Source organism: Carcharodon carcharias, chromosome 1 (genome assembly GCF_017639515.1).
Source record: "Carcharodon carcharias isolate sCarCar2 chromosome 1, sCarCar2.pri, whole genome shotgun sequence".
NCBI lineage: Eukaryota > Metazoa > Chordata > Chondrichthyes > Lamniformes > Lamnidae > Carcharodon > Carcharodon carcharias.
Window position 1 is genome coordinate 40885371 of NC_054467.1, and position 21966 is coordinate 40907336.

Sequence of the window (21966 nt, forward strand, 5' to 3'; positions counted from 1 at the left end):
CTCTCTGGGCTGGTAGAGAGTGCATGTGAGCATCGTGACGGTCCTTCCAGAGCTTGCTCTTCAAACATGGTTTGGGGGCTCAGACGAGTCCTCAACTGGCTTGTGGGCCGCAATCCGCTGATGCCTGGAAAATAGAAAATAGATTTTCAGTTAATGAGCATGAACAAGACTGTATGTGAATCACTGTAATTGCCAGGATTTGGTGAAGTGATGGAGCTGTGATCTTTACTCCTCTTCCCCACAGGAGCGATCCCTGTCTTCCCCAGCTAGCTTGGCTGCAGCCTGCTCGAACTCAGTGAGGGTGATGATGTCGGCCATCCCTACCCTGGTCTGCGATCTTTTGCACCTGTTGTGCACCAGCTCGGCCTGTATGAAGAAGAATGAAAGGCATGTGATGAGAAGGGATGGTGCAGAGGTTGGGTGAGATGCATGTCTCCTGTGTGCCTGTGGGTGGTGAGAACCTCTCAGAAAGGCCAGAGGATGGAGTGTGAGTAACATGATAGATGGGATGGTGGTGATGTGAAAGTCTCAGTGAGAGAATGAGTGTTGATATGTGTTCCCCACTAATGGTTTTGTGAGATCCCTGAAGAGAGTAGCTGTTTGAGTGCATGCTGCCATGCTGAGAGTTTGAGATTGGAGGGAGTTGAAGGATGACTTACCCTGCTGAAGCTGATGAGATCATTCATCCTCTTCTAGCACTGGAAGGCATTTCGGGCGCAGTTGCCAGCCATGCTGACCTGTTCTGCGACGGCCTCCCAGGCTGGAGAAGTGAGCTGGTGTGATTCCTGGATGCACTCCTCAGATCATGGCCTAGAGGGTGCAGCAGGGTGTTGCCTTCTTTTTGAGGCTTTTGGCTTTCTTCTTGTGGTTGGAAGACAAATCTGTACATGTCCTGAAGACAGGTGGGCTGGAGAAAGTGAGATTGTGTGTTATGGCCTTTAAACGTGGCACCTGGACTTTCGACGCTGCCAGCTGATGATGGGTGGATGAATCAGCTCTCAACCCACCAGGTGGTTCGGACCAATACTCACCTGTGCATAATTAATGAGCTTCCAAGCGCGGAATCGGGCGTGAGTTCCCGCTTTTCCAGCCAGCAGTGTAGGCGCTGCCAAAACTGTCTGCCACTGCAATTAGTCCCATAAATGGAAAATTCCGGAAGATAAGCCCAGATTGAAACCACAGAGAGGTCATGTGACCCAGTGTTTGGGTGTAAAAAGATACTAGATTTTGAACTAAGAGTCAGAGAAAGACTGTCACAGAGATAGAAGGGCAACAGCCTTACCTGCTCTCTCTTTCTCTGAAACTGCTTTCATCAAAGGTGAGCTGTTTGAAAACAATTTGAAAACCCACCAGAAGACCTCACTGCTGCAAACCAAGTTCTTCAAGGAGGATTCTGAATCAAAACCACAGTCTCCAAGAGAAAAGAGAATCAACTAGCCACAACTGCTCTAGTGAGAAACTCAAGTACCAGCAACTAATATGGAAAGTGACCCTTCAGTTGTAAATAAGCATCTGGACAATCAGTGAATTTTGTTTCTAACTTTACTTTTGACTTAGCCAAGTTTTTTAAGATCTGAAAGTCTGCGGAGTTTCATTTCTTTTTTGCATGCTTGGTGGAGACTATGGGGCGGGCATTTGTGTGTGTGTTGTTTTTGCATTAGCGGGTGGTTGTACATATTTGTACATTTCAAACTTTTTGTTAATAGTTTCTGCATCTTTACCTGAGTGAGTTTTAGCATTACAACTCTTTACTTGTTAACTTAAGGAACCTGGCTGGCTTATTTCTGGGTGTTCTTCCAACAAATGAATTGCAGCAATTCAAGAAGACAACTCACAATAACTTCTCAAGGGCAATTACGGATGGGCAATAAATGCTGGCCTTTAGAATATGGCCGTGGTGATAGAGGACTGAATTATTGCAAATGTTACAGCCCTATTTTAAAAAAGGGAGCGGGAATAAATCTGGCAATTTCATGCCAGACCACCTAACAGGGAAACTTTTAAAGACAATAATTTGAGACAAAATTAATTAGAAAATCATTTACTTAGAAAACATTTAGAAAGCTTACAAAAAAGTTATTCACTCAGAAAAATATGGGTTAATAAATGAAAACCAGCATGGATTTCTTAAAGGAAAATCACTTTTGACTAGCTTGATTGAATTCTTCCTTGAAGTGTGTAATGAAATCGCTAGTTGAAAGCTTTGTCTGCACTGACCGAGGTTTCAAAGCCTGTATTTTTTGGACACTTCCTAACTGAAACCGAAACAGGTCCAAGGTTTCTGGGAGCGGCTAGCTAATTAGTTTCCTGGTTGTGACATCAGACTTCTGAGAAATCAGCCTATAGTTTAGGTTGATAGGGAAACGGAAGCTGATTGGGAAAATAATCAAACACCAGGCTGAGAGGTCAAATTTCAGCCACTGGTTAGAACAAGCAGGCTCTTGAGAGGTTCAGTTTTTTAGCAGAGGGACAGTTCTGTGGTGGTGGAGAGAAACTGGTCGGCCTGAAGGATGTGACAGTAGAGTTAGAAACATGACTTGCTAGCTTAAAATTGACATTGGAGCATCAAGCTAAAGAGGAAGAGGTAATGGCGTTTGGAAAGACTTTAAAACCTGAACTAAAATGTAAGACAAAGATGAATAAGATGTAGCAAAGCAGATAGCAACTGTATTTAAAGCCAATGACAAAAAAAAATGGAAGAAATATGCTTTGAAAGAAGTTGAGAAAGCTGGGCCTAGTGTTAACACTTCACAGCTGCAGGAAAAAATATTTGTTCTTGAATGAGAACTTCTGAAAGAAGCGGCAACAGCTGCCAGAGCTGAACTGGAAAAATCTCAAGTTCAGTGAGATAAGGAAAGGCAAGGAGAGATCAGTGAAATTTGTGAACTAAATAAAAAGAATTATCAAGATTTCTTAGCTGATCATCGAAATAACCTCAATGAAGTTCTTAAAGCAGCTACAGAGGTCTTTATCTGGCAGAATTATGGCAGATAAAATTTAATTTAGTGAAATATGAAGTGATTCGTTTTGGTAAGGCAAATGAGGAGCGGCAAAATAAACTCCTGGGGCAGAATTTCCTGGTCAGCGTGCAGGGGCGGAACCCGCACACCGATGTGTAAAATGACGTGGGGTGATGTTGAGCATGCGTCCAGATGTCACCCCGCGTCATTTAGATTTTCAGTTCAGCGGGCGAGCAGCCAAATCAGCTGCACGCTCGCCGAGCTGTCAAAGGCCTATTCAGGCCTCTTAATTATCTAATAGAGGTCGTTGTCATGGCTGCCCGTCCAACCTTATGGTTGGTGGGCAGGCCGGGTGCCCAGTGTCACATGAGGGAACATGTCAATAATTTTTTTCTTCTCCATTCAGCACAGTTTTTAAAGTTGAAGCAACTTCCCTGAGGTAGCACTTTGCCTCAGGGAGATCTGTAGGCTCTTTTGCTCATGCGCAAAAGAGCACGCAGACCTGCTCAGGGAATCCCCCCCTACATCCGCACAGGGAGCGCACAACGCTTCAGGGTGGACTCCACACTGGGCAGTCCTTACTTGACCCGCCCACATAAAATGGTGGTATGCCCCCGACTGGAGGCGCCGATTGGGAATTCTGCCCCTGGTGTAATCTTAAAGGAGGTACAGGAAGAGTGACACCTGGGGGTGTATGCATACAAATTTTTGAAGGTACAGGACAAGTTGAGATGTCATTAATAGGGTATCCTTGACTTTATAAATAAAAGTATAGAATATAAAGCATGGAAGCAATGCTATGTCTTTATTAAACACTGGTTAGGGCACAGCTGGTGAATTGTGGCCAATTCTGAGCAGCGCACCTTTGGAAGAATGTCCAGGTCTTGGTTTGGTGGTGTGGAGGTGCAAAGGAAATTTACTAGAATGGTACCAGGAATGAAAGAGCTTAGTTGATTTGAGAGACTGGGGAAGCTAGGGTTGTTCCCTTTTGAGCACAGAAGTTTTAAGGGGAAATGAAAATAATAGAGTTCTGATAGAGTAAGTAAGTTCTAGCTTCTAGTGTCAGAAGGGTCATTAGACAGATGACACAAATTTAAAGTAATTGACAAAAGAACCAGAGACGACATGGAAAAAAAAAGAGTGACATGTTTTGTTTAAATTCATTTACGGGATGTGGGTGTCACTGGCTAAGCCAGCATTTATTGCCCATCTCTAACTGCCCTTGAGAAGGTGATGGTGAGCTGCCTTTTTGAACTGCTGCAGTCCCTGTGGTGTAGGTATGGAGGAAGGGGGTTCCAGGATTTTGACCCCGTGATAGTGAAAGAACAGTGATATATTTCCAAGTCAGGATGGTGAGTGGCTTGGAGGGGAACTTCTAGGTGGTGGTGTTGCCATGTATCTGCTACCCCTGTCCTTCTAGATGGTAGTGGTCGTGGATTTGAAAGGTGCTGCCTAAGAAGCCTTGGTGAGTTTCAGCGGTGCACCTTGTAGATGGTACACACTGCTGCCACTGTTCGTCGGTGGTGGAGGGAGTAAATGTTTGTGGAAGGGGTGCTTTGTCCTGGATCGTGTCAAGCTTCTTGAGTGTTGTGGGAACTGCACTCACCCAGGCAAATGGAGAGTATTCCATCACACTCCAGACTTGTGCCTTGTAGGTGGCGGTCAGGCTTTGGGAGTCAGGAGGTGAGTTACTCACTGCAGGATTCCTAGCCTCTGACCTGCTTTTGTTGCCACAGTATTTATGTGGCTAGTCCAGTTCAGTTTCTGGTCAATGATAAGTCCCAGGATGTTGTTACTGGGGGATTCAGTGATGGTAATGCCATTTAATGTCAAGGGACGATGGTTAGTTTCTCTCTTCTTGGAGATGGTCATTACCTGGCACTTTTGTGGTGCAAATGTTACTTCCACCTGTCAGCCCAAGCCTGGATATTGTCCAGGCCTTGCTGTATTTGGACATAGACTGCTTCAATGATCTACACTGCACTGTCTGAAAGCTTTGGTGGAAGCAAATTTAATGGCAACGTCAAGAAGGAATTGAATAAATTGATCCGGAACAATTTGCAGGGAAATGAGGAAAGAAAAGGGGAGTGGTACTAATTGGATACAGCATTCAGAGAATCAATGGGCCAAATGACCTCCTTCTGTGCTGTATCATTTTATGATTCAATGTAAAGAATTTGATATACATGTGTAAAGGGTTCCTATGATAACATTACTCACAATCATTTTTAGGTTTTAATTTATGGGTAAGCATAAACCACACTTTTAGCTATATGTCATGATAAAGTACCAAAAAATACTACATGATTATACTTGAACACAAGTCCTAAAAAGGCATTTCTCCAACTCATAAATGCTGGTCTGATCATGGAAGTCCAGCCACTCCTGTATTGCCAATGTGCAGGCAACCATCTCCAACAAACAACATTGGGATGAAAGACCAGTTAGTCTATTTTTTGTGGTGTTCACTGAGGGAGGAATGTTGGCCAGGAAGCTTGGAGAACTCCCTCTTTTTCTTCGAATAGTAATATGGGGCTGAACTTTATGGCCTCCCACTGGCATATGTGGAGTGGGGGCTCATAAAATAGAGTGTCTGGCCTTCCCACTGCCTTCCTGTCCACCTAGAACAGTCTCCCATTTTACGGGGATGGAAAAGGTGTCAAGCAGCTGCCCACAGGCTTACTGAAGCTCTTAAATGGTCAATTAATGGCCACTTAAGTGCCTCATTCTGCCACTTCCTCTATTTTAACTGCAGCAGGGGAAGGCCCAGCTTTGACAGTGTGGGCTGCTGTCGAACAAGAAGGACCTCCCCACAAGGTCATAACCCCCTTTAACTCTATCCCCTTGTCTCTTGAACCAGTCCCCCAACCCCCAACTTAGCCGCTTCGCTGAGGTTTGTCAGCTAGGCCAATTCTGAATCCAATTTGCTTTGGATTCCATGGGCTCTTACCTTCATTATCAGTCTCCCATGATGGACCTTAACAAAAGCCTTGCTGAAGTCCAAGAAGACTATGTCAAATGCACTGCCCTCAACTACAAACCTGGTCACCTCTTCGAAAAATTCAATCAAATTGGTCAGATGTGACCTCCCCTTAACAAAACTATACTGACTGTCCTTGAGTAATTCCTGCCTCTCCAAGTGTAGATTAATTCCTGTCCCTCAGAATTGCTTCCAATAGTTTCCCCAGCACTGAGGTTAGACTAACTGGCCTATAGTTCCCTGGTTTATCCCTTCCTCCCTTCTTGAATAACGGTACCACATTGGCTGTCCTCCAGTCCTCTGGCACTTCTCCTGTGGCCAGAGAGGTATTGAAAATTATTGCCAGCGCCCCTGCTATCTCCTCCCTTGCCTCAGTCAACAGCCTGGGAAACATTTCATCCGAGCCTGGAAATGTATCTAATTTTAAGCCTGCCAGACCATTTAGAACCTCCTGCCTTTCTATGCTAATTTCTTTAATTATATCACAGTCCTTCTGCCTGATTTCCATACCCATGTCGTCCCTCTCACTTGTGAACACCAACACAAAGTATTAATTTAGAACCCTACCTACATCATCTAGCTCTACAGTCAAATTACCACTATGGTCCTTAATGGGCCCTATTCTTTCCCTAGTTATCTTCTTACTCTAAATGTACTTGTAAAATAACTTTGGATTTTCCTTTATTTTACCTGCCAATGTTTTTTCATGCCTCCTTTTTGCTCTCCTAATTTTCTTTTTAACTTCCCCCCTCCACATTCTATACTCCTCTAGGGCTTGCACTGTTTTAAGCCCTCAGTATCTGCCATAGCCTCTCTTTTTCTCTTTATCCAATCCGGTATATCCCTCGGCATCCAAGGTTCTCTGGATTTGTGAGTCCCACCCTTTATCTTTACTGGAATATGATGGCCCTGTACTCTCCCTATTTCCTTCTTGAATGAGTCCCACTGCTCTGATGCAGATTTACCTAAAAGTAGCTGTTCCCAGCCCATGCTGCCCAAATTATATCTAATCTTATTAAAATCGGCCTTCCCCCAATTTAGAACACTGATTTCTGGCCCATCCTTGTTCTTTTCCATAACAACCTTGAATCTAACGGAGTTATGATCACTATCTGCAAAATGCTCCCCCACTGATACCTCTACCACTTGACTGGCTTCATTCCCTAAAATTAAGACCAGGACTGCTCCCTCTCTTGTAGGACCTTCTACAGCTTGAAAAGCTGTCCTGGATGCATTTTAAGAATTCTGCTCCCTCTTAACCTATCACGCTATGACTAACCCAGTAAATGTTGGGGAAGTTGAAATCCCCCAGTGAGTGATGGTATGTGGGGTGAGGGTGAATGAGAACCTTGAGATTGGGACTGAGCCAGGCACACACTCTCCCCTCTCTCTCACACACACACCTCTCACACTCCCACACTCACCTCTCTCTCAGATACACACAAACACACACCGATAATAAACATGATAAGAATGGTCAGTCCTGTATTTGGATGGGTGATAACAGTAAACATTAGGTCAGACAGGTATCTGGATTGGATGTTTACAGTAAAAGCGATGTCAGTAATCCAAATGGATGAGTGTTCAACTCTCCAGCTTTGCTAAGACAAATTGGATCGTGTTGTAACAGAGCCCTAGGGCAACATTTCCTCCCACGTTGGGGGGTAAGTGTGGGAGTGGGCACAGGCGGGCGTGCCTCCAATCGGCGACCATGGTCGGGGGTGTGCCGCCATTTTACGTGGGCGGGCCAATTAAGGCACGCCCAGCGTAACGTCCGCCAGGAAGTGCTACGTGCTCCCTATGCAGGAGCAGGCGATTCCCTCAGCCAGGAGTGCGCTGTTTCACGCATGCATGCGAAAGAGCGCACCGATCTCCCTGAGGCAAAGTGCTGCCTTAGGGTGATTGGTACCGATTCAAAAGCTGACATAAGAGTAATAAAAAAATTTCCCTGCCATGTCCCCTCATGTGACACTGTCATATGAGGTGGGACATGTCCATAGTTTTTATTTAAACATGTCATAAAAATGTAAAAGCCCTCATGAAACCTCATCCTGACCGTGGATGAGGTTTCATGCTTTTTCCAAAACCACCTGGGCTCCCGGACTGCCTGCGAACCTTAAGATGGGCAGGTCCATCAATCAGGTTAATTAGTTTTTTAATGGCCTTAATAAGCCATTGACAGGTCGGTGGGCGCAGCCAATTTGGCCGAACTGAAAATCTAAATGACGTGGAGTGACCTCAGGATGCACGCCCAACATTTCCCTGTGCCATTTTATGTGTCAGCAAGCGGGCCTTGCCTCCACTTGCCGACCAGAAAAACCTGCCCCTAGTTGAAAATCCACGTGTTGTACGATTCAGGGACATCGTCTGTGGGCAAACCATCCACCCACCCTCCCTCCCTCCCTCCCTCATCCACCCACCTTCACTAACACCCACACCATCACTAACCCACCCATCCTCACTCATTAAATCGATACGGGAGGGGGTGCGATGAGAGGAGAAGAGGCCTGGAGCGAGGCCTGAGGTCTAGTGGCGCCTGAACATGGGTGCAGTACGAGGGCCGTGGGAATGTGCCATGAGCTGGGGGAAGTGGGGAGAGCGTGGGGGAAAGTGGGGAGAGTGCGGGGGAAAGTGGGGAGAGTGAGGGGGAAAGTGGGGAGAGTGAGGGGGAAAGTGGGGAAAGTGAGGAGAGCGCGGGAGCCCAAGGAAAGTGGGGAGAGGCCAGGGGAAGTGGCGAGAGTCTGGGAAAGTGGCGAGAGCCGGGGGGGAAGTGGAGAGAGCCCTGGTGAAGTGGGGAGAACTTTGGGGAAGTGGTGAGAGCCTGGGGGAAGCGGGGAGAGAGTGGGGAATGTGGTGAGAACGGGGAGAGTGTGTCCCCGCATGCCTCATGATCTCTCTCTCTATCTGCACAAATCTGCAGCTGCCAGTGTTCGCTGCTCCTCCAACCACAGCCTGATTCTCTTTCATGTTTGTTGCTGATAGGCTCACTAGTGTGAAAAGCATATGTCTTTATCCCCTAGATAAATCTACTTGCAGAAACCAAAAAAATGTCTGTTTTGTAAAGCCTTGTATCTATAATCACAACTTTCCTCAACCACTCCGCCTAAAAAGTTACTCACTAAGTTGAGAAATGTCAGGACCTTGCCCGAATTTCACACCTACTCAGGGTGCCAAATGGATTATCAATAAACAAATCAACTTTTGTTGTGTAGTATTTATGGTTGAAAAGAAGTACAATGTAATTCAGCCAATATTTGCCAAGGTATGGTATAAATAAATGTAATTCATTAACCGTACGAACCAGTTGCTGTGAAGGTCAAAACACAAAGGTACTTTGTAATGGCGGTGAAATGTCAAAAAAGAAATAAACAATGTCTTGATCTTAGAAAGAACACTCTGTGCTACTTTCAGCAAAGCCTGTCCTGCTGCCAAAGACAGATAAAGGTAAACTATCAGCAGCACATCAAACATACAGCTATGGTGTTAAGTCAATCACCTTGACTTCTGTGATTGGCAAAAACCCATAATTTCCAGATGACCCCAGGAGTCATATCTTTGTACAATCTACACCAGAGCCCATAAAGCAGAAAGCACTCAGAACATTATTTTCTTCCTTCTCCCATCTAGAAAACAAACTATCTGCATAAAAGATCCTTGCAAGGATCTTTTATGAAGATAGCTTATTTTCTTCCTCCTGCCAGAAGTTTTTTTCTCACATGTCTTCAGTACTTCTATTGCTAATTTTCAAATGGAAAGATGATATTCTAAGGTGAGAGTATGCATTTTTGATTTTTTTTTGCCTGTCCACCAGCATACATGTAATTTATGACAGGGTACAAAGTTTTTTGGAAAAAAAGGAATAGGAAAAAAAGCATGGAGCATCAAAGGAATACACTTTCTGGGGTGAAGTACTGATGTAATGGAATGTCCAAAGTGTGGGTCATCCCATAACACCAACACAGCAGAATATTACAATGAAATTATTCAAAGCGTAAAGCAAGCCTGAACAAGGATACACTTGTTTTTTTTTGTGAGAAGAAGTTGCAGACCTCTGTATTTTGATTTAAAAATGATTAACTATTCTCTTTGCACTGTCAGCATCCCTGAAAAAATGAACTTTTTATGGTTGATAGGCTGAACAAGGTGGTATCAACACTCACATAGCTTCTCCTCTCACTATTTCCCTTGTTCCCATCTTTCTTAAGGAATAAATCTAATTATCTCTTGAAGCCATCTTTCTTCCCTGACAAGATATTTTACCATTCTCTTACCTTTTGATGAAAATAACCCTGCCTGACTTCCATCCTAATTGATATTTGAATGCTTGATTGCAATGGGCAATTTGCTTGGATCAATTTCTTTCCATTTAAAAAAAAATTAGAAAGAAGCATGATTGACTTTTAATATTCTTTGGTAATTTTTGAAATGCCTTGGTCTAAACCGATGACCTGAGTGGGTCGCTTTAAATGAGCTACCAAGCCTAACCACGTGACAGCAGACAATCAGACACATTCAGTGGTACAAAACAAAAACAGAATTACCTGGAAAAACTCAGCAGGTCTGGCAGCATCGGCGGAGAAGAAAAGAGTTGAGTTTTTCCAGGTAATTCTGTTTTTGTTTTGGATTTCCAGCATCCGCAGTTTTTTTGTTTTTACATTCAGTGGTACATTCACTGAAGAAAGCTGGCGAATGGCCTCATGTACCTCTGATCAGGTTAACTGAAATCCATAATGCTGTTGAGATCAGTAACTCCTTTCACCCATATTGCACCATTCAGGTAATCAACATTCTCAGTTTGGACAAAGAACAACCAAAAGAAAATCAAATAGACCACAGAAAGGGGAACGATGTTCAAGAATTCTAATGAAAGGTCATCAACCTGAAATATTAATCTCTATTTCTTTCTCCACAAATGTGGCTTGACTGGCTAAAATGAATCCAGCATCTTCTGTTATTTCAGGTTTCCAGCAACTGCAGTATTTTGCTTTTGTTTCAGGCTGATGGTAATAGTTAGGATCTGTTTTTATTTAATGGCGAGACTCCCATTTTACCATCCTGTGCAATATGGTTTAAATTCATTACAGCAAAGTACTTGCTGAGAATTTCATTTTTACACCAGAAAGAGTTATTTTAAGCATGACCCAAATACTTCTGTGGGCGCTCAGCTGAAACACTGCAAAGAAATGACCAGAACAATTTGGCTGCATGCAGTATAACTTTCAACAGCTGTGATTAAAATTGTGACAAGAAATATCCGTTCCTGTGGACTTTTCTGATTACAGGCCTGTTCTGCTGTAACTTAAAGCTAGCTATCCTCTCTCACTCTCACTACGCCTATTTAGTCACCTTTTACTCCTAAAACTCTTATCTGCCAGAATTTTATTACCCTGTATGCAGCAGCCATAGATTCAGACTGGATTAAATTCATTGCAACTCCGTTCAATTTTATCAGTGTTTTTGTTAAACAACTGCCCCAAACAAGGATGTACCAAGTGACTGTTGAACACATGTGCTAACATGTCAAGCTGCCATTTCATTTCAGTTCCTTTGGATACAGTTTCAAACACCCACTGTGTCTCTATGTCTAAGTAGATTCAGACTAACTGTTGTATGTGTATCTGCGTGGAGAAAGTAGTTATTGCTTACAGTTCCAAGGATGAATAGATCTGAAGGTCGCTTTTGTAAGAATCCAGCAACCAACAAGGCTCAAAGTAAAAAGAAACAGGTGACCATCACACAATACATTTCAATTGAGCTTGGTGGGTTATCTCGGAAAATGGTACAAATAGCATCAGAATACAGTGGAAAATTGTGTTGACTGGCTCTGTCCTAACTTATGCACAGACTAATTAAGAGGAGAGATGGCATATATCCAGTAACAGTACTGGCATACTGATGCCAAGTTTACAGCCTGGGTCAGACACAATGTACAGCTCCTGTCTTTTCATATTACCCAAGCAATAACCCTTCTTGACAACTTCAAAATAATACCATCTGGTGCACCAGTATGACAGGTCACCATCTCATGCTATCCATCTTCACAACTTTACTGAGTGAAATTGCCAAATGACTGCCAATTAAATTAAATGACAGCAATTCTGTGTTTGTGGACTCATGTTCACTGGGAATTTGATCTTAACTGTCTATATTCATTTTACTAAGCACATTTAAGAGCTGAAAGAGGGAAGAGACCTCCATGCAATTCATCACAACCCGAATAGATTTAAGAAGTCCTGATTTGAAAAACCCCTGAATTTACAGTTCCTAGTCATAGAATGGGTACAGCACAGAAGGAAGCCATTCAGCCTGTCATTTCCATGCCAGCTCTCAGTAAGAGCATATCAGCTGGTTCCACTCCCGCCTCCCCCCCCCCCCACCCCACCCCGCACCCCCAACTGTAGTCCTGCAATTTTTTCTCTTCAAGCGTCAATCCAATTCTCTTTGAAAGCCCTGATTGAATGTGCCTCCACCACATTCTCAGGCAGCGGTGCTTACCTCAGCTCCAGAATACTTATGTGTCCTGGCTATCAGGTAATCCAAACTGACGTCATCACTGATTGGCATGGAACGAAACTGCAATTTGAAGATCTCTGCCCGAGTGGCTGCATCTGGCAGTGGTACATATATAATGCGATCAATCCTTCCTGGGCGCATCAAAGCCTGCAACAAATTAGAAAACCTTTCATTCTCTTAACATTCATGCACAGTACTCCAGACAAATCTCTTCTGCTAACACAATCTAATAAACAGTACCAAGCAGCTAAATATCCTTTGAATTGTGACACTTCATTACAAAATAACTGGCTATCATACACATAACTGCCAATCACAGAGCAGCTCTTTAACTCTGAAGCCTAAAACAAACATCCAATTTGTATTAAGAACATAAGAAATAGGGGCAGAAATAAGCCATATGGTCTCTCGAGCCTGGTTCACCATTCAATAAGATCATGACTGATCTTTGACTTCAATTCGACTTCCCCTCAGGAAGTCCCTTGATTCGTTCAGAGTCCAAAAACATATCTATCTCAGCCTTGAATATACTCAATGACCTAGCACCACAGCTCTCTGAGATAGAGAAATCCAAGATTTACGACCCTCTGAATGAATACAATTTCCTCATCTCAGTCCTAAATAGCTAATTCCTTCACATTGAGACTGACGAAGCATGCGCAGTGCAAATTATGTCGATGGGAAAACACTTTTTTGTTGGGTTCACAATAGGTAAAGGGGGAGATGGCAGGGGGAGGGAGCAATGAGTCAGGTGAGTTGGGTGGGAGGCTTCGTAAACATGTTGTGTATGAGGACAGTCAAATACTTCTGAATGCTTCCACTGCCAAGGAAGTTTTCATGGACAGGTGGGAACCTGGGCTGATTGCCCGCACCACGAAGGTGGGCAGCTAATTTAGCAGATTATGAGTTGACGTTTCGAGTCCTCATGACCCTTCAACAGAACTGAGTGAATCTAAGGAGAGGGGTGAAATATAAGCTGGTTTAATGTGGTGGGGGGGTGGGGGGGTGCTGGGTGGGGGGAGAGAAGTTGGGGGGGGTGGTGTGGTTGTAGGGACAAGCAAGCAGTGATAGGAGCAAATAATCAAAAGATGTCACAGACAAAAGAACAAAAGAACACAGGCGTTGAAGGTGGTGACCATCCATTCTTGATTAGCACATTCGTTTAGTTAATATCACCACCTTCAACGCCTCTGTGTTTTTTTGTTCTTTTGTCTGTGACATCTTTTGATTATATGCTATCACTGCTTGCTTGTCCCTGCAACCACACCACCCCCCCCACTTCTCTCCCTCCACCCAACCACCCCCCACAATCTTAAACCAGCTTATATTTCACCCCTCTCCTTAGATTCACTCAGTTCTGTTGAAGGGTCATGAGGACTCAAAATATCAACTCTTTTCTTCTCCGCCGATGCTGCCAGACCTGCTGAGTTTTTCCAGGTAATTCTGTTTTTGTTTTGGATTTCCAGCGTCTGCAGTTTTTTGTTTTTAGCAGATTATGAACCCAATTAAGTCTGATTTTGTGAGCATACCAGTGTTTTGGCGGCAGTGGAGTGGTCCCCCGCTGCATGAGGTGCCTGCCAGGTCAATTGGAGAGGTTGCCCTTTGGTACGTCCGAGGGCTAACAGTGACAGAGGCTCCATGCCCTACAGGGAAGGTCAGCTGCAGGAAAGGCTGCACCTGCAGTCCAAACAATGCACCCAGAGGGCTTCCCCTTCGCTTTGAGGGGCCTACAGCTTCACCTCTAATAATTTTAGCTTTAAATACATGCTTCCAAAGGCACCTTCATGTTTCTGCAAAATATGTCAACAAAGAATGTTGTTCTCACAGTTCAGTGTGATCTGTTACTTAGAACACAGCTTCATCACATTGCAATGTTGACTTTTTCTATCTTTGCAAATTGCTGTGAATTTGTCTTATTCAGTTTCTTAAGGGCAGTGAATAGAATTGAAGCAGGAAAACTGATATTTCTTTTTGTAAACTTGTTATATTTTCCATTCTTTTGTATTTATATAGAATCATGGAATATGTCATAGAATTGGAAGTTGTGGCATCTAGAGCAGAGAAAACAAGGCAATAATATTTTAGCTCTGTTACAGTAAAATGTAAACTGATGGCAAAATAGGCCTGACAGAGGCAAGTGGTGTCCCATTAAAGCTTCATTTCAACAAACAGAAAACTTTATTTTAGTACAATGAGTTCCATCATCTGCTTTACAAACAAAATTATCAGTGGGGAAAACCCAGTTCATTCCACTATTGGAAATGCTTTCTATTGGAGAATAATAAAGTGGGCATTCTAACATTGCTTGTTGTGCCTTCTCCAGGCATTTTCTAGCCTATTTATACAGCTTCATAATTATCTAAGAGTAATATCCAAGAATCTCTTTCATTGGCTCCAAGGATGTGCCCACAGCAAGACCGGTGACTCTAAAAACAGGGTGCAAGATCTGACAAACATAACTTAAGTATTTTGGATAATTGTTGACATTCATTGACAAGATTCAGATAGAATTTTACATCATGGAAGATCATTTGGCCCATCACACCAGTGCTGACTCTCTTCACTTAATCCCATTTCCCTGTCCTTTCCCCACACCTATTAGTATTTTCGTTTTGAATGTTTCTCAACTTTCCTTACTAAAATGATTATGGATTTTGCTTCCACCATTGCCCATGCCCTAATAATCATATTCATAAAAGTCTCTTCTGACCTCTTATTTTGATAATCTCATATTTATGCACCACCAGTTACATAAGCATAAACCAATGGAAAGAGCTTTTCCCAGCATAACTCATGAAGGTCTCATAATTTTGAACATTGACATCTGGTCTCCTCTTAATATAGTGAAAAGAATCAGTTACTCTTGTTCCTCAAACAAAAGCTTAACTTTCCTGGTATTGTCCTAGGAATTTTCTTCAGTTCTTTTCCCATGATCTTGACATCTTCTTAGAGCACTCAAAACTCTGGCCCAGCCAACAGATTATGTAGTTTTAGCATTATCTCTATGCTTTTGTTTCAAACTCTTATACAGAAAATCTGGGCTCCAATCAGCTTTTTACAGATGTATCCTGTTTTACCATCCAATGCACATTTTGTCTCTTATTCCTCCTTCCAAGATGTGTCTTTTTGCATTTCTCTGTGTTGAAATTTACCCAACATCTGCCTTCCAAATCTATTAAGATCACCTAGCCTTGATTTTGAGAGCCTTCGGCCAGCAGTACCCTGAAAATTACAGTGTTGAATTTATCACACCGTTCCTGTTCTCCTGATTCTCTAACAGGAATTTATCTTAGGGTCCTTGATAGAGGTGGCACTGTTTCAGATGAAAACCTACTTGTAATCAGCAAATTGGGGTCCTACGATATACACAGGATGCTAATACAATGTTAAGATACCATTGGGAGGAGTCTGCAGGGCTTGGAGGGGCCTGCAGGAAAGGACTACTGCCGATTGCTCAGATAAAGGTGTGTTTCTGCTTTTTGGTTCAGCTCATACGAACATATGAATTAGGAGCAGGAGCCTGTTCTGCCATTCAATAAGATCATGGCTGATCTGATTTTAACTTCAACTCTACATTCTTGCCTACCCCCAATAACCTTTCACCCCCTTTGCTTATCAAGAATTGATCTACCTCTGCCTTAAAGATATTCAAGATTCTGCCTCAATAAACTTTTGAGGGAGAGAATTCCAAAGTCTCACAACCCTCTGAAAGAAAAATTGTTTCCTCAACTCTGTCCTAAATGGGCAACTCCTTATTTTGAAACAGTGACCCCAAGTTCTAGATTCTTCCACAAGAGGAAACATCCTTTCTACATTCACCCCGTCAAGTCCCCTCAGGGTCTTACATGCTTCAACCAAGTCACCTCTTGTTCTTTTAAACTGCCATGGATGCAAGCCTAGCCTGTCCTGCCTTTCCTGATAAGGCAACTCACCCATTCCAGATATTAATCTACTAAACCTTCTCTGAACCGCTTCCAATGCATTTACATCTTTCCTTAAATAAGGAGACTAATACAGTGCACATTATGCCAAATGTGGTCTCACCAATGCCTTGCATAACTGAAGCCTAACCTCCCCTCTTGTATTCAATTCCCCTTGCAATAAACAATAGGATTCAGTTAGCTTTGCTAATTACTTGCTGCACCTGCATACTAACCTTTTGCAATTCATACACTAGGACACCCAGATCCCTCTGCATCTCAGAGCTCTGCAATCTTCCACCATTTAGATAATATGTCTCTTTTTATTCGTCCTGCCAAAATGGACAACCTCACATTTTCCTACATTATACTCCATTTGCCAGATCTTTGCCCACTCACTGAACCTAATTATATCCTTTTTAGCCTTCTTATGTCCTCTTCAGAACTTACTTTCCTACGTATCTTGGTGTCATCAGCAAATTTAGCAACCATGCCATCGGTCCCTTCATCCAAATCATTTATATAAATTGTGAAGAGTTGAGGCCCCAGCACTGATCCCTGTGGAACACCACTTGTCACATCCTGCCATTTATGCCTACTCTCTGCTTCCTGTTAGCCAGCCAATCTTCTATCCATGCCAATATATCACCCCCTACACCATGAGCTTTTATTTTTCTCAATAACTCTTGATGAGGCACCTTATCAAATGTCTTCTGAAAATCTAAGTACAGTAAATCCACCAGTTCCTCTTTAACCACAGCATCTGTTACTTCTTCAAAGAACCCGAATAAATTGGTTAAACATGATTTCCCTTTCACAAAGCCATGTTGACTCTGCCTGATTACCTTGAATTTATCTAAGTGCCCTGTTATAATGTCTTTAACAATAGCTTCACATAAGAACTTCTGGCTTTCCTGCCCTGCCCAATCAGCAAGCTGTCAGTGAGTGTTGCTTCAGTGCACATGGTTTGCCTGTTGATAATGAAATGAAGTCTGGCCCTCAAAATAGCTCATGCCCCTTATCAGCAACTTTGTCATCAAGTATTCTTCAAAGGTACCTGTGCCTTCTATTGTTGTATCATCTTCAAATTTGATACAATGGCACCTGAGGGAAAATCAAATGTTTATATAATATTCATTCAGTCTGAAAAAATCCCTTATTCACTATTCTGTTTTCTGTCCATTAGTCAATGTCCTCCCCATGTTGCTCAGTGAGTATTTTTGCATGCCTTTATCCTCCATAAGAAACCTTCCCTTTTCATCTCGATTCAGCCTGTTTAATTATTATTTTCTTTGCACTGCGCTGCCTCTTTGGGGGGGGGGGGGGGGCGGGGAGTGGGCCGGGCACGAACTTTGCACATGCACGCAAATGAGCACTTCATAATCAACTGAGGCACACAGCTGCTTCAGGGAGATGAAGCATTGTTAAAAAAAGACAATAAATAAAGAACATAAAAATGTAATAAAACATGTCCTCCTCATATGACTCTGTCGCATGAGCAGGGACATGTTATTCATTCAATTTTAAAACGTTAATTTATTTGTTTTTGGAAACCTCATCCTTACCGTGGATGAGGTTTCCATAAAAATGCAAATGCTGCTTGGCCTTTTTCGCCTGCCAGCCAACCATTAGGTTGGAAGGGCAACGAAAAATTTAACTTAATTGATTACTTAATAGTCTTAACAGGTGTTTTAATTGTCGGCGGGCATGCTGCTGGCTCCGACGCATGCCCGCCAACTGAACTATCGCGTGACTGCGCGTTGACATCGGCACACTCGGCCAACGTCAACCCGTGTCATTTCACACTCGAGCGGGTCGGGCATGCACCCACCCACTGAGCGAAAATTTCTGCCCCATATATTCCAGTGGGGGCAGTGTTAGAGGGCACCAATGGGTGCAATCCCAGTGTAAATGCAGGGATTATAGTTTGTGTAATTTTGGGGCAAATATATTTGACATTTGTCATTTGACTTCTAGAAATTCTTGAGAACTTCTTAAAATATTGTAATGCAGCTTTAGATTGTGATGGATATTAGAGTTTTGTATTGCAGATGTTTAGAATAACTAAATAGCAAAAGACTCTAGCATAAACAGTACCAAAATAAAGCTGTTTCTGAACAAAATGCTTCTCTTTAACCATTCAATTTAACATTAACACAAGGGCTCTTGGTAATTTTGGTTTGCCTCTGCCTCTGTGGATATGCACATGATGCACAATGGCTTCTGTTGCAGTTCATTTCACTTGTTACTTTTTATTTCCTTTCATCTTTCATTTTACATATTTCCTTTAATTTCCTCAGCAACTTTTTTCTAGCTCCATCTTGCTCCTTCCATTTTGTCTTTCATACTTAAGACTCACTGGAATTATGTGCACCTTCTTGAAAGAATTCAAATATTTGATGCTGCATGTGCAGAATGTTGTGTTTGTACAAATGGGACAAATTACAATGGTGGGGCCAAAAATTAGAGTTATCTGCACAACAGAAACAACTCAGTGGAAGGGTAGAAAAATCAGGAGAAGAAAAGCAAATTTAATAAGTCTCTTCTTAAGCAATGCAGATGCTCATGTGAGGAAATTTCCAATGATGGATAACATCAAGCATATGTGACTGAATAGGAGAATGAGCCAACATGCATGGAACAAAGATCAAGTGAAGAAATGGTATATAAATAAAAACAGAAAATTCTGGAAAAGCTCAGCAGGTCTGGCAGCATCTGTGGAGAGGGAAATGCCAATGTTTCGAGTCTGTATGACTCAAAACGTTAGTTCTGTTTCTCTCTTGAGAGACGCTGCCCAGACCTGCTGGGGTTTTTCCAGCATTTTCTGTTTTTATTTCAGGTTTCCAGCTACCACAGTATTTTGTTTTTATTTTAGTGAAGAAATGGTACTATAGAAACAGTCTGCCGGCAACTCTATGGGTAATTTTCATATTTAATGGGAATTTTTTTGTGTGTCAATGTTACAAATGCTATGTAAATGGCTATCGGTGTAATTGGTATAGAAATAAAAATGTTGACTGGAATCAACTAGAAAAAATAAATTCAGCCATGTGATTGCAGCCTTCAAATGATTGCTTGTCACTGGGCATCTCTGTATTCTTTGCTGATCTACATTTTAGCACATCAGCACAATTTAATTGCAGAACTGAGTGAACGAGACAAGTGAGGCACTTCATTAATGGCTTGTGACATTCTATATCTAAGACTTTCATTCTTCACAAATGCCACAATGATGAGCAGTGGTAGCAAGCAGAATATTATTAAATATATTTGTGTTACTGCTGAAGATTAATACTGTTGCAAGATTTGTTTTAAAATCTTTTATTCTTAAGCTTTAAAACAGGGTCACATTTAGATAATCTTGGATAAATGTTAGGTCCTCAAGGTTAGCACAATAATGCTATGTCTGGCACTTCATTAAGGCTAATTACACAAATCTTGGACAAGAAAACAACTGATTCAGAGAATAAAAAATCATATCCAATTCCTAAGACTTTTGCTATGCAGCTTTCTGTTCCATCCTGTTATATAATGGTCTGCATATTTTATAAAAACAACTAGCACTTATACAGTGTCTTCAATGTACAACGACATCTAATGGTGCTTCGCAGAGGAGAAAAGGAAATCATGCACTGTGACAACTCGAGTCTAATGTTCCAATGTTCCCCTCCATTTTACACCAATGAGTGGTAAAATCTCAACTCTACACTGCTGTGCAGACCATAAAAGCCTGCAGTATGAGGCTTCATTGGTCTTTAAGCAGATACAGGGAAATAATTTTGCCTACATCAAAGTAACTGAAGGGTTAAATACAAATCCTGGTTGTTTGCAAATTTTAATAAATCACGTGAAGTACTTCAATTCATTAAATGAGACAGGCATTCAATCTGATCTTGAAAAGTGCATGTTGCTGTAATAGGAGTAAAAGGATCCTCTGTTCCTCAGCAGCGCCTGTTCCAAATTTCTTGAAATGTTTTTTTTCAGGCTGCCGCCTTTGACAAACATGAACTGACATAGTTAAGATTAGACAATAATGTGATTTTAAATGTAGTGTTGGTTAGTATGACATGCCAAAAATTCTATCTAATATCATGGCTGTATTTGAAATGTCGCAACAAGATAAATGGCTGAAGAGAGAGAATATTCTACAAACACTGCCAATGGGAGCAACAAGCTATATAATGTGGGTGGGTGGTGGGGGTTGTGGTTGTCAAGGTTTTTTTTTAATATATTGCATAAAACATTTTTCAACACATTTTTTATATTAGTTCTGCCTGAAGAATCTGAATTTTGGACCAGCTTCAATGAGTCACAGTTGGCTACCTGAATCTGGCCATGAAAGGAATTAAATGTACAGTTCAAAACCATATTTATACAAATCAGTGGGGCCATGAACACATCAGCATGGTCATGCACACATCTGCACGGTCATGCACATTTCAGTCTGGCCATGTACAAATTTGCACTGCCATGAACATATCAAGTGCTCATTAGGAATATGCCACAACAATGAGAGTTTATCCTGCCAGAATGGGGATAAGCAGCAATGAGCATTTTATAGAATAAAGCCTTAAGTCAGACACATCTGGTATTTAATCAACATGGAGTCTCTGGAAATCTGCAGGCTGTTTCTGTCAGGATGGCAGGTTTGGAATATTTTCAGCAAGGATGAGATCTGCCTAGACCAGCTCCTGAAGGGGAGTTACCATCCTTCTGTGCAAGTCTGTATTTTTTTACAATGTGAACAACTGCAGAACTCATTCAGCGCCCAGAAGCAAAGGGCCTTTTTTTTCCTCCTCCTCCAGGCAAAGTAGAGTTATCCATCACTTAACAGACTTACTTCCTGTTTTGAAGCAGTTGGGGAGGTATAACTTCCAACCCAAATACTTGGCTTGGCAAGCTACACTAGTGTTGACGGACGCTTTTATAACCACTTTATTCCACCTGAATTTTGGTGTAGTGCAGGAGGGGGGGGGGAGGAGGGGAGGAACAGTGCACAACTGAAACAGCTGTAGGAAAAGATTGGCTGGATCTGCCAGCTGTGACTAATACTAGTTTGTGAAGTCAACATGAGTGTATTCATTTAAAAAAAATCAGATTTGAAAATACTTTTTGAAAAATGTCCTCACAAAAACTTACTACACAGTATACTAACACAAAGTTTTGGCTTTGAAATAAGGCCCTGCAATTAACTGCACCTACCTTGATAGCCAAGCTGGTGATATTGGTCAGCCTTTATGTACACAAGGGGAGAGAGGTTTAAAAGAAAAGCAATTGAAATGCATGCAGATGTCAAAATATAAACAGAAAAAGAGCGAAAAGAATACAAGAAAAGTATGAAAAACACAGAAGGAAATAAAAGATTGAAACAGAAGTCAGGATTGTTCACACATTCATAAAGATGTGAACATATTTAATGTGTAACTGAAGCTTCTCACACATCAGAAAATGCACAAGGACCTATGGTCTCTAAATGTTAATATGTGCATAAGATTCCTCACATAATAAAGGCCATAATTTTTCCCTTGTTGGATGGACTCGGCGGGAGTGGTCGGGAAGCCGACTGCCGCCCACGATCAGCTCCACACCATGA

The 21966-nt window shown here is 42.2% G+C and overlaps 1 protein-coding gene across 3 annotated transcripts in view; it reads right to left on the minus strand.

The window, feature by feature from the left end:
• spata5 (spermatogenesis associated 5) overlaps positions 1 to 21966 on the minus strand; it is a 496065-nt gene that overhangs the window by 75482 nt on the left and 398617 nt on the right. For all 3 annotated transcript variants that reach the window (XM_041196527.1, XM_041196518.1, XM_041196509.1), the window contains one exon: positions 12436 to 12600. In XM_041196527.1, the coding sequence (XP_041052461.1) occupies positions 12436 to 12600 (165 nt within the window). The remainder of the gene's footprint in view (positions 1 to 12435; positions 12601 to 21966) is intronic.